The sequence below is a fragment of the Babylonia areolata genome, chromosome 10, assembly GCF_041734735.1.
Source record: "Babylonia areolata isolate BAREFJ2019XMU chromosome 10, ASM4173473v1, whole genome shotgun sequence".
In the NCBI taxonomy this organism is placed as follows: Eukaryota; Metazoa; Mollusca; class Gastropoda; order Neogastropoda; family Buccinidae; genus Babylonia; species Babylonia areolata.
In genome coordinates this window covers 34,604,068-34,622,683 of record NC_134885.1, presented here as the reverse complement: position 1 = coordinate 34,622,683, position 18,616 = coordinate 34,604,068, and the positions used below count along the sequence as shown (strand labels likewise).

Below are 18,616 nucleotides of genomic sequence, written 5' to 3'. Positions count from 1 at the left end.
CTCTCTCTCTTTCTCTCTCTCTCACTATATATATATATATACAACAACCGCAATATGTATATAACAAAACCAAGTTTGTGAAAACAAATATCACTCTGTAAAATATGTCATTACAACGCTTACACCAATAATGTCAATGAAGCTATAATTGCAAGAACTGCAATATCTCTCTCTCTCTCTCTCTCTCTCTATCTATCTATCTATCTATATATATATATATATATATATATATTACAACAACAGTAATATGTATATAACAAAGCAAAGTTTATGCTATAACTGTTACATTTAAAACCACACAAACTGAAAATACTTCATGTAGCCCAACCACAGTTTTGTCTGTACAATATTCCTCTGTACAAATGTATTTTCAAATCATTCAACCACCTCTTGAACAGTGTGTAAAAAGTCAACTTGAATACAATCAATTAATACAACATATACCAACTTCACTCCCAAAGTATTCACTTTTCTTGAATTAATATGAATCAAATACAATCAAACATTTGTTTATGTTGTTGTTGTTTTATAAGGAAAACCCCACAGAATACAGATGAAGTCCACTATGTAATACATATCTTCATGAAAATATCCAACAAATCAAGCATAACTTGATGTTGAAAAAAAAACGAAAAACAAAATACAAATGGACCATGTTTCTTTTGGAATCACTGATATGATTCAATGTGATATATTCTGAGATCTCTGGGTTCAGTAAAAATGAATAAAAAAAAAATAAAAAAAGACGCATAAAGCATGTGACAAATATAGGTTTATTTCTAAACACCAGTCACCAGTTTTATCCTGATGATGAACAGCAGTTTCAATTTTTTTTTTTTTTCAAACACACACCACAAACCACATTATCAAGCAATTTTCCACTCAGACAGACATGGTAAAGCTACAATATGCACCACTCAGACCTGAGCTCTTTCTCCATCAGCTGTTTAGATAGACTTACTAGATGTCAGATATACTTGCTTCAAATCACTTAAGTATCATGCATGCACACACATGCATGCGCATGCACACACACAAAACCCCAAACAAACAAACAAAAAATTGTGCTCACACATACAACATTGTACTCGCACACACAACTTTAAGTTCACACATACACACAGAAACACACACACAAAGAGTTATTTAAATTCAATTTTACACCTCAGAAAATATCCTCTGATGGATTAAACAAAACAAAAATCGGATGTCCACAACTTTCACCAGCCATACTGCCAAGAATATATTATTTTCTATCCAGCTATTCCCCCATTTCATGTCATATAAACTTGGCATTGGAAGTAAGAGTTCAGCAACATAAATCAATCTGTGAAAAGGCACCCCCAATAAATGGCTCCCCCACCTCCCTCCCTTCCCCATCCTCGTTCACCACCAGTACTTTCATTACTAGAACTTCACACAGGCTCCGGCGCATCATCAAGAGACATGTAGGGATCCTCCCCCTCATCATCCATTCCTCTTTCATCTTCAAAGTTGGAGGAAGTGTCAGGGGAAGAGGGCTGGAACACGGTGGTCAAGTCCTCTGAAAAGGACACACGCTTCAAGGACCTTCCAGGGGTGTCCTCTGCCTCTGAGCCCTGCTGTTCCGGCGTGTTGTTGTCATCTCCCGTAACGTCAAGGTGCTGGAGATTTTCACTGCAGCTTGGCTCAGAGGCGACTGGCTGCTTTTCTAGCTGTTCTTCTTCTGTTTTCTCCTTTGCATCCAGAGTGACGCCATTTGGTGTTTGCAGTTCTTGGGTGGTGTCTGGTGCCTGTGGTTCCTGGCCAGAACCTTCTTCTGGTGATGGGTCCTCCTGCTGGTTCTCCACCACTGCTTCTTCCTGATCTTCACCTTGTGTTTGTTCTCGTTTGATGTCAACAGATTCTTCCGCTGCCTTTTTCTCTTCATCCCCTGCCTTGTCTCGTGTGTCCTCAGGTGTATCAGCACATTGGACAGGGTCAGCAGTGACCAGCTCCTGAGGTTCGTCACCGGATTCTGAGTTAGGAGGCTGCTTAACAGAACTGGCGGATGTCTTCTCCGGGATTACGGGCTTCGAGTCTTGTTCCGACTGTATGGCGGCTGCTTCTATCTCCTGCAACAGCACCAGGCTTGAACGTGGGGTGGTGGTGTCTGGTTTTGGTGAGGAGTCCAACCCTTTGGGGAAGGAGCATGGTCTAGGACCTTCATCACCTTTTGGGCAGGATGTGTGCTCCACTGATGCACAGCCCTGGGGCTCTGGACGCTTGTCACCAGACTGTGAAGGCGTGTGTTTGGAAGAGGACCTCTCCCTTCTTGCGTGTGAAAGAGCACCATATTCATCCGAGAACGGCAGCTTAAAAGGGTTCGGTTCCGACATGTGATCGACGTCCATGATGGCCCTGACCTTGGGGCTGGAGTCCCTGGATGGTTTGGCAGTCTGGGGTCGCCGGGGTGAAAGTGCGCACTGCGGGATGGGCATGCGTGTTTTAGCTGCTGTGGGTCTGGCGCGGCTGTTGAGTTCCACCAGCGTTGACGCAGACCCTTCCACTGCCAGGTTGTACAATGAAGGTTCCAGCACGCTGTCATGTTTCAGAGAAGGCTTGTCTTCATCCTTACCAAAGAGCCCTCCACCAAAACGTTTGTTCACATCATCATCTATAAGGTTCACACCAGTGTCAATATTTTTCTTGTCATTGTTGATTTTCTCAATCCTGCGAATGGCCAGCTCTGGAACCAGACGATCCACTTCCGGATCGGACTTGATCAGATCTTCCTGACGTTTGACCTCCTTGCGTTTCTCACCTTCCTCTTTTCTCTTGGCCATGAGCCAGGCGTCGTAAGACATACGCATTTTCTTCTCTTTCTCTTCTGGTGAAAGCTCTTCAAGTCTCTTCTGCTCAGCATTACGTGCCTTAGCGTTTTTCTCATTCTGCATCTTCATGAGGCGGACTCTTCCTGATACCGGGCGTTTGTAGACAAACTTGGTGTCTGGAGGCTTTGGACTCTTTGGAGCAGTGTAGGCACCATTCTCCAGCCTGGCAGCAGATTCTGGTCGCTTAATAGGGATGTGCTTTTTGCTGGCTGATGGCGCTGACTGGGGACGATCGATTCGGTTTCCTCTTACGGCGTTTTCGGCATTCTTAGCTCTGAGAGTTGCTTGCTCCTGCGCCTCCTGCTTCCTCCTGCGTCTCTCCTCTTTCTGATGTCTGGCGGCCTCTTTGCGTTTTAGGTCCATCCACTGCTTAACCCGTTCGGAGGACTTCTCTCTGCGGAGCGCCTTCTCTTCAAGTTCCGTTTGTTTCTCAAGACGCTCTTCACGCTTCTTGGCCCGCTCCGCTTTCCTAGCCTGACGGAATTCTGTGTTTTTGCGCCTGAGCCAGTCCTGAAGCTTGGGGTTGTCTGTGTACTTCAGGTGCATGTCTGCTGGAAGGTACACGCTTCGAGGACTGACGTTACCAAACTGGTCATCCTCTCCCTTTTCACTGGTGAGATGCGGATGAAGACCATTCTCCTGCAGCTTGCTGTTGCCGTCGTTCCCTGGGTGGGACGTCTCAGAGGTGGTGCTGGGTACGCTGTCTTCAGACGTTTTTCGCCGGCGCGGGACTGGGGGCTTGGCTGTCAGCTTGGTGTTAGGCTGAGACTGATGTGAGCCGTTCTCAGAATTGGAAGTGGTATGATGGTTGGCATTGCCGTTCAGCTTGCGTGGTCTGGAACCGGAAGTTTGCAGTTTGCGTAAGGTGGAGTAGGCCTGCCGGTCTGTGCCCTCTGCACACACAACAAGCTGTGTCAGTACATGTGTTATCTATAACACACACATTCACACATGCGCATGCATGCACACAAATTATCTGCAACATATAAACCATCTAAAGAGTGTTCACATGATGCACTTTTCAGAAGGACCTGGATACTATGACACCAACTCCCAACAGGCATGAAAAGAGAAGGAGAAATCAAAACACCACAAAATAATAGGCAGCCATTAAAATTAAACAACAACAAACTTTTAGGATGATTGGGGAATATCATTTTGGGTTTGTTTCAGGATGTACCACAGAGCTATGATTTTTAGTTTTCTTTTGTTGTGTATCTACGTGTCAACAAGATTCAAGCAATACATATACAGCCACAGCGGTGGTTGGGGAAATCTATCCAGTTCACTCTCTTAAAGATGCATCTGTTATGCTGACAATACTACACTGTGTAGTCCTGTCTTTCTATATAGACTTGTTCAACTCTGGATACAATGTGGCTGGGATCCCCACATGCCTTTATCGTATTTTGTTTCTGATGGTGTTAAAACCCAAGACCTCCCAATCAGCAAGTCCATGACATTAACCTCTGGACCCTGTGTCTTTATTGCTGATTGAGTGGTGTGTGTGTGTGTGTGTGTGTGTGTGTGTTGTGTTGTGTTGTGTGTGTGTGGTGTGTGTGTGTGTGTGTGTGTGTGTGTGTGTGTGTGTGTGTTGTTTAGTGTTGTGTGTGTGTGTGGTGTGTGTGTGTGTTGTTTTGTGTTGTGTGTTGTGTTGTGTTGTGTTGTGTGTGTGTGTTGTGTTGTGTTGTGTTGTGTGTGTGTGTGTGTGTGTGTGTGTGTGTGTTGTTTAGCGTTGTGTGTGTGTGTGTTGTTTAGTGTTGTGTGTGTGTGTGTGTGTGTGCGCGCGCGCACGTGTTGAGGTGAGAAGAGAAACAGAACAAGGTGGGTACACTTCAGAGAGAGGCACCAGTCTTCCACTACTGATTAACCCCTTGACAGTTGAACCTTGGTGACAGTCTTCAGATCAGTGTGGCATGCCTTTAAAGTGCAGATCACATGCACTACTTTTTTGCTGGGCTCAATGCTTGTCTTATATCATAGACTGTCATACGATTACAGTAGGGCCAACAACAAAGTGAGAGCTATATGATCAGTAGTTTATCCACTGCAATGGGAATTCACTTACAGCTTAGTCTTTAGTGAAGGACTATAACATCTCAAACTTGGACTTTTTGGAGGCAAGATTGCACTGGCTCTTAGTGCTGCAACGTTGAGGGCTGGTTGGCCTTTGGGAACCATCCTTATGCTGACTGTCCCAATGCCCTCATGACCAAGAAAGTGGGGATGAACCTTGGGCAAGACACTCCTCATTGTAACCGAAATCAAATTCTAGCCCAGATAAATGGGTCAGCAGTTGCCTCCTCTGCTGTTGTGATAGTCTTAGTCAGACACAACATACATACATACTTAAATACTCTTCTTTTCAGTGATGTAAATTATTTTGCTAAACAAAAGCAATATGAAAGAAATATGTCCCGAATAATGGATGGTGACTGACATCCTGACCTACAAGATCAGCATTATCGCAGTGAGGTGGCAGCCCTTCACTCACTCACACACACACACACAAACACACACACACACAAACACACATACACACACGCTTGTTAGCAGCATTCAAGGGATCAAAAACATATAATAATGGTTCACAACACTGAATGAACAAAATAATGAGTCATACCTCTGATTTAAAAACAAATAACACTATAACAATGGTCCATGCCACCACTTACCGTCTTCATCCAGTGTACTGTTACTGATCCAGGCTTTCAGCCTGTGCTCTGGATCATCTCCCTTACGTCCCCGCCTCCCCTCCTGCAGCTGCTGCTGCTGCTGCTTCTTTGATGCCCCCTGCGTCTTCTGCAGTGCCGGTGGCCCGTACACCTTAAGACTGTCCACCACCAGGGGGCGGGACATGAGCTCCTGCAGCTCCACAAACTTCTGCTCCAGCCGATCCTTCCCAGCCTGCTCCACCGCCTGCTCCAGTGAGCGGTACTTCTTCATCTGCCCTCGGTGCTGAAGCTTCCTCCCACCACCCCGCCGCCTCCTCCCTTCCTGGTCGCTCATCGTCTCCTGCTGCTGGTGGTTGAAGGACAATGAGCGGTCCCTGGAGTAGCGGAGGTGGTCTCGGATCTGATCCTGGTAGAGGTTGAGGGGAGGGGGTTTATTGCTGTTGTTGTTGTTGGACCCTGTCGTCTTCAGCTTCCTGGCTGCTTTCCCGCCTTTCCTTCTGGGTTTGTAGTGGCTGCTGGTCTGGCTGTCCGTGTCGTCCAGTTTCTCCATGGACGTGTCCCTTGAGGAGGTGCTCAGGTTCAGGGTGATCCGTGGTGTCTCTCTGGAGTTGTTGCCCTCTTCGTCGTCATCGTCATCATCGTCGTCGTCCACGTCCTCAAAATCGTCATCGTATGTCGCTTCGTTTTCCACTTGGATGAAAGCCTTCTCCGGTCCTGCTGCCTTCTGCGGCTCTTCTTTTTCTTCAGTGTAGAAGTCATCCCACACTGAGTCTGACTCTCCTTGTGTCTTCAAACCCTCCACGGCAGTGATTTTAAACTGAGACATGGTGTGGGATGGTGAGTGTTGTGATCATGAAGATTTATTTTCAGCTGAATTCACAGTTTATGCTGGTTTTGGGTGAGAAGTCGATCTTGGGGGAATATGTATGCAGGTCACTTTTTTTCCTCTTTTGGTCAAAGAGTCTGAAACAACCAAATACAGTACTAAAATTGATTACAGGAATTATTTGTTTTGAAAAAGTAAACCATTATTACTGTTAGGTATGTGTGTGTCTGTGTGTGCGTGTGTTAGTTAGACAGACAGACAAACAGACGGAGAGAGGTAGGTATTTGTGTATGTAGGTGTGCATATAAATAAGTGTAATTATAATCAATGGAATACTTAAGCATCATCTGCAGTGATCACAATTCATGTACATCACAACTTTTGCTTTTTTTCATACAAACCTGCTCACATGCAGACACACACAAATGCGTGCACACATGTACACACATGCACATGAACACACACATACATGACCTGTGTGACCTGGCCCAAATGAAAAGAAATCAAATTTTATCATTTGTCATCAATATCACAAAACGTGCAAATAAAATAATATTTCCACAATACATGGTACAACAATCAACCTTAGCAAATGTAAAACAAAACTACACACTAATGTCTACATTTTGAGTAAATAGGGGAAAAGAAACCTGAAACAACTCAAAAGAAACCTGAAACAACTGAACCCTTTGAAATCATTTTAAACACAGCTATATTCATTATTCCCCAGTTAGAATAGAATGGAACAACAGAACAAAATAGAATAGAATGTGTTTTTATGACCAAGTGTACCAGCATCACAAGGAATCAATAATGAGAGGGATGGTATATAAAAAAAAAGGTACTAACATGAATCAGACATCATATACAAACACAAATACAGGTGGATTTAGACACATACACATTCAAATACAACTACAAGTGCTTGTGCATGTGGTGCTTGTGCATGCGCACACTCACTCACACCAACAGATCCAGCACATACATATAAGTGCCTCTGCATGTGCACACTCCCTCATGCGCACAGGTCCAACATTTACATGTAAGTGCCTGTGCAGGCGCACACTCACTCAAATACACAGACTGCATGCATGGTGTTTTATCACTCACCATGGAACAACAACATATTCTAATCCATCTGTAGACTCCACAGCAAAACAGTCTAACTATTTCTGCTTTGACTTATCCGAACTGTCTGGGTACATGACATTAACTTCACTGCTGCTCAGAGCCTTCCAAAGTGGTATCAATAATGATCAGAGACCTCTATTTATAGAGCATTCGATCGTCAGGAACGATATCATATCTAGCTGGCCTAACGATTCACAGAGCCATAAATCACTCCAGGTGATCAGAAAATCTTTCATTGCCATGGTTGGAAACCTTGCCATTAGCATCATGAGTCGATAAAGCTCTGGACCCCCCTTCAGACAAGCTCATGTATGTGTGAGGACACATATCAACTTGCCTGCATATGGGCATGCACACATGACATATGCAAATATGTACATGTGTATGCATTTGCACATACATGCAAGCATTGAACACAAAGACACACACACACAAGACACACACACACACACACACGCACACACACACACACACGTGAAATTTTTCTAATTCTATTCATACACATATATACATATGTGCACAGCTGAATGGTTGTGTGTACGTGTATATTGTTTATACATATCTGCATGTACAAATATGTGTGTGTACATGTATGTGTTGGTGTGTGTCGGCATGTATGCAAATTCACAAGCACATACACCTAACTGGCAATGAACACACTTTCCCAAAACAGCAAAGAAAAAAGAAAAAAAAAAAAACACACAAGAAAAACCTGTTCTGCATGATTCACACCGCAGCCCACACACTTACCCACAGAACAGATGAATAAAGCTTTACCCACAACAAAGGAGGAATTAAAACATTACTACTACAAGAACAATTCACCACCAATGAATATGGCATGCAGAAGCAAGAAGAGAAAAAAAGAAAAAAGAAAATGGTGCTCCATGATCTGAATGCAACTTAGGTAAAAGAAAAAAAGAAAGAAAGAAATTATTTAATGGAGCTGACAAGCGGTCTTGAGCAGAACTGGAAATACACAAGGGTGTAATGGGTGGTGGCTTTGAAACTACCAACTATTAAAATACCACTTTTAATTAACAGTTACCCGTTCCTTATATTCATTCTAAAACCTGCATACTTCTTGTTTTTTCAATCTTTGTTACATTTTAGTTCAGTGAAGTTCTGTTTAACTACACAAGACTTGAACTAAGGTAAAGTCCATGACTTACATATACGTACTAAACAATGGAAACAAATCAACAAACAAAAACAAAAAAAACCTACATTGAACAATACCCAACACTTAGTAAATCCACTTGACAAGGGTTGACGTTTCCAACAGTGAGAAATACAGTACCACAGACTGGTTCATGTTTCTTCCTGTTTTGTGTCTCTGCCTCACACGGAGCTGCTGTGCAATTGACTGGGATTAGGCAGGAACTCAACACTGGCATTAAACAAGCTGGGTAAATACTGCTTGGCAAAACATTTCTGGAGAGTGTTTTTAGTCCTGTTCCGTTATTCTATTATGGGCTTACACGTACTTCGATGTAGTGTACGTTTTGCTGGCAAGGATAATCTATCCATGCTGGTTATATTTTAAGGAAGGAAAAAAAGGTTGATGTTATCTTTGGGTTTGCATCAAAAGTGATTAAACACACACACACACACACACACACACACACACACACACACACAGAGATTCATACACTAGAGTATGTGTGTGTATGCAAAAGCATATCATACAAAAAGAAAGAAAAAATGCGTTTATGTGTGTACATCAACACTGATGTTTGTGTGTATCTATATATAGATAGTGTGCATGACTGATCATGCTTTCGTGTGTGTGTGTGTGTGTGTGTGTGTGTGTGTGTATGTGTGTGTGTGTGTGTTTGTGTGTGTGTGTGTGTGTATGTGTATGTATGTGTGTGTGTGTGCATATATATATATATATATATATATATATATATATGTATATATATATATATATATCATTTACTTGTGTGCATGCTTAAGAATTATATCTTTGTATATGTTGGTTTTTGTACTTTTTACATGAACATGCATTCATCTATTTGTTATCTACTTATCATTAAAACACACACACACACACACACACACACACACACACACACACACACACACACAAACCCCAAACATACTCATTCCAAACCCGTCCACCTTTTAGCCATCAGATATCTCAACCTTCTCCCAAACAAACACCTTGAAAGCAATGTCGAGTCTTTGAGCAATAATATCCTCTCTCCAACCTAAAGCGAACAGTCTGTGAAAACCGCTAGGCTCAGATTTTCTGATAAGCCATGTATTCTATGTATACACCAGCAAACTCTATAGAGCAGAGGGGATTACAATGTGACCTCCCTGGCTGCTGCATGCTGGGTCATGCTTTTGACAGGATCTATATACTTGTTGATAACGGCAACTGAGTGATGTATGGAGGTAAGGGTAACATTTATGTACCCAGCTCAGTCTCCATACAATGAATATGGATTTTTTTCTTCAACGTTTTTGTTTTTTTTCCAAGATTTACAAAATTCTAATATAATTTGAACACTGGTAAGTGAAAATATTGTACCACTTTTTCCCCAACAGTTTTTATTGAGACAAAGGTTTACAGATTCTCATATAATTTGAAAATTGGGAAGTGAAAATAGAAGACTACTCAACATTCATCAACACATTGATTCTGTATGACACTAAATATGGAATCTTTGTCAGCAACCTTTTTTTTAAAACTTACTTTTTCACTTTTCTCCTTTTTTTTTTCTTTTGTTATTAATTTTACTCATTTGCTTATGCTTATTTGTTTAATCAACTGTTTTGTTCAACTGTTCATTGGCAATCTCTCTCTCTCTCTCTCTCTCTCTCTCTCTCTATATATATATATATATATATATATACAAACATATTCATCAGTTTACTCCTCTTCCATTTGCTATTGCATTAATTAATCAATTCATTAATTCATTTAACTCTTTCTCAGGTATTTTTTACTTTTACATATTATTGCTTTCCTCAAGTTTAAAAGCCAAACGAAACAGTTAAGTCTAGCCAAAATCATTTGTTTCATTCTTATGATACTGGCAAATTTCTGAACAGTGAAAATAACTATAGCAAGTAATTTAGATAATCGTGCATTTCAAAGAATAAAAAGTTTTTGTGTGTGTGTGTTTTTGTGGGTTTTTTTTTAAAGCTGATCAGTGAATAGTAAAATATAGTTTTTGTCAACAGTAAGTTAGGTGAGGCACAAAAAAAAAAAAAAGAAAAAAGAAAAAAAAGAGAAAAAAAAAGAGAAATATATAAGAATACAGATTCTTGAGGTGTACTATCATTCATGAGAACGACTGAACGAGCTGCATGTTCAAAAGAATTACTTTACAGTATTAGGTGTATTTCTTTTATATGCCAATGTATGTCAAATTGTCTAATACTGTAGGTCTTTATGAGCTTCAAGCCCATTAAATGGGAGTTAGCACAAACATTCATTTATATTGTTATCATCATTATTATTTTAAACTTGGTGCTTATATATATATCTGAGGAATTTGAGATCCAAACGTAAACACTTATTTTGAGCATTTTACAACAATAAGTAAATGAATCAAGGCTCCAATACATCTCAGCTTCAGTAACATCCTGTTTTAGTAATATTCTGACTGAAAATATGGAAAATATTACACATGATAGTATGTGTGAAAATGCATGAATTCATATGTGTTTCTGTATGCACACACAATTTTTATTAGTTGTGTGTGTCTGGGGTGGAGGAAAGGCAATGACTTTGTCTCCATAGTCTAGTAACATCCCTTTATCTTGATTCATCTTCATTTTGTGAATATGTTTGTAAACCTGAATCTAACAAAGTGAAATTTCCAAAAGCTCCTTTACATGCTGCATACTAGATATCTGTTGATCACTTCATCTGACAGATGGACAACCAGACTTAAATTCGACTCAAGCAGTACGTGCAGTACTGTAGAAATTAGGAGAAAACAAACTGGCTTGCATACAATGAAGAAAATTTGTCCTGGACATGATTTTGAACAAGGAAATGGAATAGTATTGTTTAAAAGCGGACGCCTTCATACACAAACGCCAGTCATCTGGATTCTGCGACATTAATCTAAATCTACACACACACACACACACACACACACGTTTCAATGTATGTTGATTTTTTGTGTATGTTGTGTGTATAATTGTGCACATATATATGGCACTATACTGCTCCTACACTACCCCAGCCTATGCGTCTGCAAAACTGAACAGACATATCAAATCAAGAACTGTCACTGCACACTTAAAAGTTTATGATAAAAAATCTATATAACTGCATATATATGCAATGACGGAAAATAAAAGCCTTAAAACTATATAAATCACGAGTATTTCTTTCATGTGTAATTCAAAAACAGTAAACTAAACATATTTCATTACCAGAATGGCTATATTGACTGTTTTTCATTCAAGTGGCTGAACACTGTATATTCTGTTGTGGTTTTGGCTACATTCACGGAAGGCATCCTGTGACACGAAGCAGTGTGACAGCAATATGCACGTTCAGTATTCTAAAAAAAATCAACACAGAAGACGAATACACATCTTGTGTTCCCATAGAGCCAAATACAAAACAATGCACACACTCACATGCACTCATTGCAGAGTCACACGTGCCCTGACTGAAAACTGTTCCCAGGTATTGAAAAAAGAACGACTTACATAATCCAAAGTGGCACTTCAACTTTTCTTGCTGTGATCTGATGCCATTTTTTCCTCCCAAACTCTTACAACAGTTCAGTTTTTTCCGACAACAACACAACGTGAACCTTCCGCTGGAAACGCTGTATGTGTGGCGTCCATAGAAGCGCGCCAAATACCGCGAGAGTTACACCGTCTCCAGGGCAACAGCTTCAAAAATGGCGGCGAGCTCGTGAAGACGGGCATGTTAAAAAGGCACGAACTGTTGTCAAAATAGCCGGGATTGGTATGTGCGACTTGTTTGAAGGGGAAAGGGTAAGCAGACATAATGTTTTTATGTTGAGTTTATTTTGATTGATTCATTCTCTCATAACTGTCATGTGTATTGTCACCATGTATGCACTTACTTTCATACCATATACTTTGAGTTGAAATAGCAAATTTAGCTGTAGATTGAGATAATGTGGCAACACACACACACACACACACACACACACACACACACACACACACACACACACCACAAATACACTTGGTGACTAACACTTTTCTTTTCCTTTTTACCTTTTTTGTTTTGTCTGGTATCATATTTTGTGAAAAAACATAAAATCAAATAAGAACAACAGCAACAGAGATATACATCCCTTTTTATCTGAAAAAAAATTTTTTTTCACAAAATTTGGAGAACATGTTTGAAAAGGAATGAACAGGAGTGCCATGTTAAACAGGGACAAGTTTCGGTAATCAGACAGGTAATATGAAAATAAGCTTTTTGTGCCATTGTTGGTTCAGGAATTAGGTCTGTCTCTCTCCTCCTCACACACACACACACACACACACACACACACACACACACACACACACACACACACACACACACACACACACACATACACACACACACACACACATGCACATCTTTCTTACTACCCCCCTCTCCCCTCACTTTCTTACTTGTGCACTGTGAATGACCGCTTTATACAGTGACTATCCTTGGCACACAAAATGTTTAAAGAAAGAAAGGAAAAGGATTCTGAGAGTAATGTATCTTTATATGTGAAAGTCTGGTTGAAAAGAATAACATGCAAACTGATTTTGTATGCCTTTAGATTTCATCAGAAGAAACAGGACTAACAAAGCGGGGAAAAAACAACAACAAAAAACAAAAAACAAAAACAAAAACAAAAAACAGAAAGAACAAAAACAAATGTCTAAGTTTTAGGCTTTACTTTTTGTCCAGTATATGTGATCAAGGATGTCCATCATTTTTCATATGTTGCATTTTCATTGCATCACACAGTCTTTCAAACAGACTGGGATCACTCAGCCTCTGGGCGGACTTTGTGTTGTCATGGAAGCTGAAGAATAGTTTGTCAGGTGTGGGATGGGTGTGGGTGAGAGAGAGGGGTGGGGGAGTGGGGGTGCAGGAGGATGTGTGTGAAGGGGATACAGAAACAGACCAGGAAGATGTCAGGTTTGTAGACTGTGGAGCTTCCTGTGATCAGAATCAATCATGGGTCCAGTATCTTGTTCCAGAGCGCATTTCTTTCTGGAAACATGTCGGCTGGCATCACCAAGCTGCCCACCTTGGAAGAACGAGAGAACCTGATGGAGGATGTGTCTCCTCACAGATCTGGCTTCACTCCACGCCCCTTACAACAGCTTGCCATCCAGAAACGCCCACGTGAAATGATTGACATCGAATGCCAGCATTTTCTCCGCAGCTCAACGGATACCTTCACACACCAACACCCGTCCGTGCCATTTCAACTATGGCTGGAGGCTGGGAAGTATGATGCGCCATTCCCCGAGCGTCCGGACCCCAGCTACAACAGCAATATCTGGAGAAACTTCCGGCGCCATTATGGTTTCCAGACATCAGCAGATGGCCGCAAGATGTCAGATGTGATTGCGGCAATGTATCCCCTCAACATCCCCACAGCTTCAAAAGTGGGTGATAACACTTTTGAAAGGTATATTCGAGACACAGCTTTGTTCAGGGATAAGAAGAAGAGAGCAGTGGCAATCAAACAAACACGAGCAGACCTGGAGGAATTCAAGAAACTCAAGAACAGGACAGAAGCTCGACACCCTCCTTTGGATAAGTCAGGTAGGTTCCATTTTTACTGAATTTCATCAGTCCTTTGTCTCTGTTTTAGTTACAGTGTAGGTGGATAATTAGTTTTGATATATGGTGCACAATTCCTTGAGTAGCAGATTCCAAGTGTGTGTGTGTGTGTGTGTGTGTGTGTGTGTGTGTGTGTGTGTTTATATGCTCTTCTGTGTTCTTTGTATGTTCTTCTGTGTACTTAAGTTTTTAAAAAAATCTGTCTGTTTGTAATCCTGCATACGCTAAAAGGTGTTAAAAGGAAACTCAGTCTTGAAGTTATCTTCAAACCAATGCTTGCAGGCAACATCCTCCCTCCTGAAAACTACAAGCATTACGCTCATCGCTTCGTTCCTGTCGACTCGCCGCCCCCCACGCCCCCACCTCCCGGGCAGAAAACAGACATGTTTGGACGGCGCTATGTCCCTCGCTCTCAGCCCCACCTCTGGAAGCTGTCCTACAAGCTGAATCATCCGGAGTATGTCAAGCTGCAGGAGGAGATCGCAAAGCGACGGAAGTTGATCGAGGAGCGGCAAAAACGTAAACGGATCCTGCCTTCCCCTGTCAGCTTTGACGGTCTTCATATTGATCAGTGATTGTTGTTGTTGTTGTTGTTGTTCTGCTTTGATGTTGTCTGTTTTGGTGTTTGTTGTTGTTGTTGCTGTTGTTGTTTTATTTCAAAATGATCTTCAAGGGGTTTTCTTCTTCTTCTTTTTTTTGTTTTGTTTGTTTTCCTTTTTTTTTGTGGGGTAGTGGGGGGTGGGGAGAGGGATATGAAAGCGATAATGATGATTTGGAAGGAGACAAGGGGTGGAGGTGGGGTGGGGGAATGGGAAAAGAAAAAACAGAGATAGAAGATAGAGAGAGGAAGCAGTGTGTGTGTGTGTGTGTGTGTGTGTGTGTGTGTGTCTGTGCATGTGCGCTTTTGTGTATGTGTGAGAGAGAGAGAGAGAGTGATAGTTTATCATTTATGAAATACTATATCTTGAGAAACGAGAGAATAAGTGAGTCAAGTGAGATTCATTTGGCCAAAGACTGGTTTGTTATTGTTGTTGCTGATTTGCATTGGATCACAAACATGTTAACTTAAGTGCATTGTGGTGTGTTTTTAGCCACTGTATTATATTGCACGTTTGAGTAGTTTGCTTCTGGAATTCCACACGCACAGCCAGTTATCTCTTTCTGGCTCTGTAAATTTGCATGAGCACTATGTAGAGAGGAAAAAGAAAACATTTCATGGAATATACATTAGAACATTAGTAGTGAAAGTTATTTTGGTGATCTTGAAACATAGGTATATGACTAACACTATCATTATCATTGAAAGTGAATTCTTTCCATGCATCATTTCTATTGATGTTTGTATATGTCTGGCAATCATGTTTTATTTTGATTTCTGCTGATATCTGCTTTCCATTAACATATGTTTTGAAAGTGACTTTTTTGTCACCATTTCAAGTGATATTTAAAATTGATTAACTTTTTTTTTTAAGTAGTGTGTGTGTGTGTGTGTGTGTGTGTGTGTGTGTGTGTGTGTGTGTGTTCTTCCATGGGTGTTTCTGAGAAACATATCAAAATGACTCCTTTCAAACCTAATGTCAAAACTAATTATCTCAGAGTGTGGCCTTTTCCACTTGAGTAATGTACAATCATTAAAAATCTTTAATAAAAGTCTTTAGAATCTATGTCAGTGTAAGTGATCCTGACCTGTTGCCCCCTCAGGTAATGATTAACAGACAGGCATCAGGCTCTAGGTCAGTGATCTTGGACTGTCTTCTTGTTTCTTTGGTTCTTTGACTGAGATTTTTTTTACATCGGAATCAAGATTTCCTTTCCCAGTTCATGGCCAAAATGTGTCTTGGAAAAGTGCCCCCCCTCCCCACACCCCCACCCCCTTTTTTATTTATTTTTTTAGATTAAAAAAAAAATCTTTTAAATTATTATGAGTTGTGTTTTTTGTTTTTGTTTTTTATTTTTATTATTTAAAAAAAAATACATTTCTGTCTTCTTGTTTTGGGGTAATATGACTGACTATGACAGAATCAACCATTTCCTTTTCAGGTTCATGGCCAAAATGTATTCTGGAATAGTGCCTTTTTCACCTGTGATGTTATGTATTACATATATGTTACATATATATATGTTATGTATTCTATATGTTATGTATATATATATATATATATTATTGAGAAGAAAATGGCTTTTATGTCAGATACTAAGTACGGGCATTAATCTCTAGAGAAAAAAAAAGAGAGTTATGTGCAGGAAACTGCATTCATTAAAGGTAAACAGACGGTTGAGGTAGGCTGAAATTTTGTGAAAGTGCAATACATGCAGTAGATGTACTCTATGCTGATGTTTTTGTATTGACAGTATGTCCAGGAAAATCAGTGATCATTTTCTTTGATTTCATAGTTGACATAGATGGCAGAAATGACCCTCTTGCTCAGTCAAGTCACATTATCAGTTATTTAAGAGAAAATGAAAGGAAAAGATTTCCGTTACGTATTTAGCATTTGGTATAAGTGATGTAATTGATTTGCTGAACAAAAATTATACAATCACAAGAGAAGTCCAAATTAAGAAATATAGACTGACTTCTGCGTTCACTCGTATGCACACGAGTGGGCTTTTACGTGTATGACCGTTTTTACCCCGCCATGTAGGCAGCCATACTCCGTTTTCGGGGGTGTGCGTGCTGGGTATGTTCTTGTTTCCATAACCCACCGAACGCTGACATGGATTACAGGATCTTTAACGTGCGTATTTGATCTTCTGCTTGCATATACACACGAAGGGGGTTCAGGCACTAGCAGGTCTGCACATATGTTGACCTGGGAGATCGTAAAAATCTCCACCCTTTACCCACCAGGTGCCGTCACCGTGATTCGAACCCGGGACCCTCAGATTGACAGTCCAACGCTTTAACCACTCGGTTATTGCACCCGTCAGAGACTGACATGTACGCTAAGTTTGACCACAGTGAGATTGCAGCCTTCACTGACAAGCATACCCCTCAGCAGCAGTTAAGAGGTTGTTTTGTTGTTGTTTTTAAGTTGATGAAGGTTCAGGTAAACATACTGTAGTTTTGTTTTAGTTTTGTTCAAATTAAAACCCTGATTGCATTGAGTTGGTTTGACAAAAGGGGGAGAACGGCCTTTTCCTTATTTATGTCTCAACTTTTTAGAGAAAATTGATCAAAAAGATATAATATATTGAGTATGGAAGCCGTTCTTTGGTGGAAGTGTCTTGATCTCAGATATACACAACTGTGATGGCACTGGGAGAAAAAAAAAAGACTGTGATGTTTTACTGTAAATGCTGTTGTTGATAAAATATTCATAATCAGCAGTATCATATTTCCAGTCTAAGTCAGTGAATTTTGTTTGTGCTGAGAATGATCAGTCCTTTTGTGTCTTTTACATACATACATATATATATATATATATATATATATATATATATATATATAAAGTTCACTATTACTTTGCCCGAAATGATATTGCTGGCATGATATGTTATGGACATTTGCCTTGAATAATGTTGTTGACATGATATTTACAATCTGCAGTATTATGTTTTTTTCTCTTCAAGTCAGTGAATTTTTGTTTATGCTGAAAAAAATCAGTCTGTTTTCTGTTGTTGACATAATATTTACAATCTGCAGTATTACTTTTTCTCTCTGAACTCAGTGATTTTTTGTTTGTGCCGAGACAAATCACTCTTTTTTTCTATGGATGTTTTCACCACATCTTTTAAGGGCACTAGTCTGCACATTAACTTATTTTCTTGTGCACCAATGATGAATTGTTGATCAGCTTTTGCTGATATATTTATGCAAAGTCATTCTGTTTGTCTGATGTAACATGTCACTCACAAGTTTGTGTGTGTGTGTGTGTGTGTGTGTGTGTGTGTGTGTGTGTGTGTGTGTGTGATTTTCCCTCCATGCAGTGAATAATATTCATTTAAAGTATATGGCATCAACATTATTACAACAGATTTTATTTCATACACAACAAATATCAATCACATGGTGTCCTAGTCATAGTGATATTATCTGTTTGATATCATTATATCAGTTTTGAATGCATGTTGTTATTTTTTGCGCATTATATCAATGCTCACTTCTGTGTTCATACTTGCGTACACATGCATGTACAATCGCACACATGCATGCACTCTTCTAATAAAACATTTACACACAGGCACACACCCAGACACTTATGGTATATATATATGTTACATGAGATGCCTGACCTACACATAAAAGCCAACACACTGGTCAGAGCTCATGTGCCAACCCAAGGTTCATATAAAAAAAATAAAACAAAATAAGATAGCCAAACAAAACAGCAAGTAGGTA

At 40.3% G+C, this 18,616-nt stretch overlaps 2 protein-coding genes across 2 annotated transcripts; one reads left to right on the top strand and one right to left on the bottom strand.

The window, feature by feature from the left end:
- Positions 1-12,300, bottom strand: LOC143286557 (uncharacterized). Its single transcript, XM_076594169.1, has 3 exons — positions 12,168-12,300; positions 5,528-6,490; positions 1-3,745 (listed from the first exon to the last, which is right to left on the bottom strand). Exons 2-3 carry the CDS (start codon positions 6,351-6,353, stop codon positions 1,416-1,418), a joined length of 3,156 nt encoding a protein of 1,051 aa, XP_076450284.1. The 5' UTR covers positions 6,354-6,490; positions 12,168-12,300; the 3' UTR covers positions 1-1,415.
- An 81-nt stretch (positions 12,301-12,381) lies between these two features.
- LOC143286556 (testis-expressed protein 52-like) lies at positions 12,382-15,060 on the top strand. Its single transcript, XM_076594168.1, has 3 exons — positions 12,382-12,461; positions 13,683-14,256; positions 14,557-15,060. Exons 1-3 carry the CDS (start codon positions 12,435-12,437, stop codon positions 14,847-14,849), a joined length of 894 nt encoding a protein of 297 aa, XP_076450283.1. The 5' UTR covers positions 12,382-12,434; the 3' UTR covers positions 14,850-15,060.
- Positions 15,061-18,616: the final 3,556 nt, after the last annotated feature.

Coding starts and splice junctions, on each gene's coding strand:
- LOC143286556 (XM_076594168.1), top strand. CDS start 12,435: ATGTGCGACTTGTTTGAAGGGGAAAGG. Junction 12,462..13,682: donor ACTTGTTTGAAGGGGAAAGG/GTAAGCAGACAT, acceptor ATCTTGTTCCAG/AGCGCATTTCTTTCTGGAAA. Junction 14,257..14,556: donor CCCTCCTTTGGATAAGTCAG/GTAGGTTCCATT, acceptor CAATGCTTGCAG/GCAACATCCTCCCTCCTGAA.
- LOC143286557 (XM_076594169.1), bottom strand. CDS start 6,353: ATGTCTCAGTTTAAAATCACTGCCGTGGAGGGTTTGAAGACACAAGGA. Junction 3,746..5,527: donor CAGTACACTGGATGAAGACG/GTAAGTGGTGGC, acceptor TTGTGTGTGCAG/AGGGCACAGACCGGCAGGCC.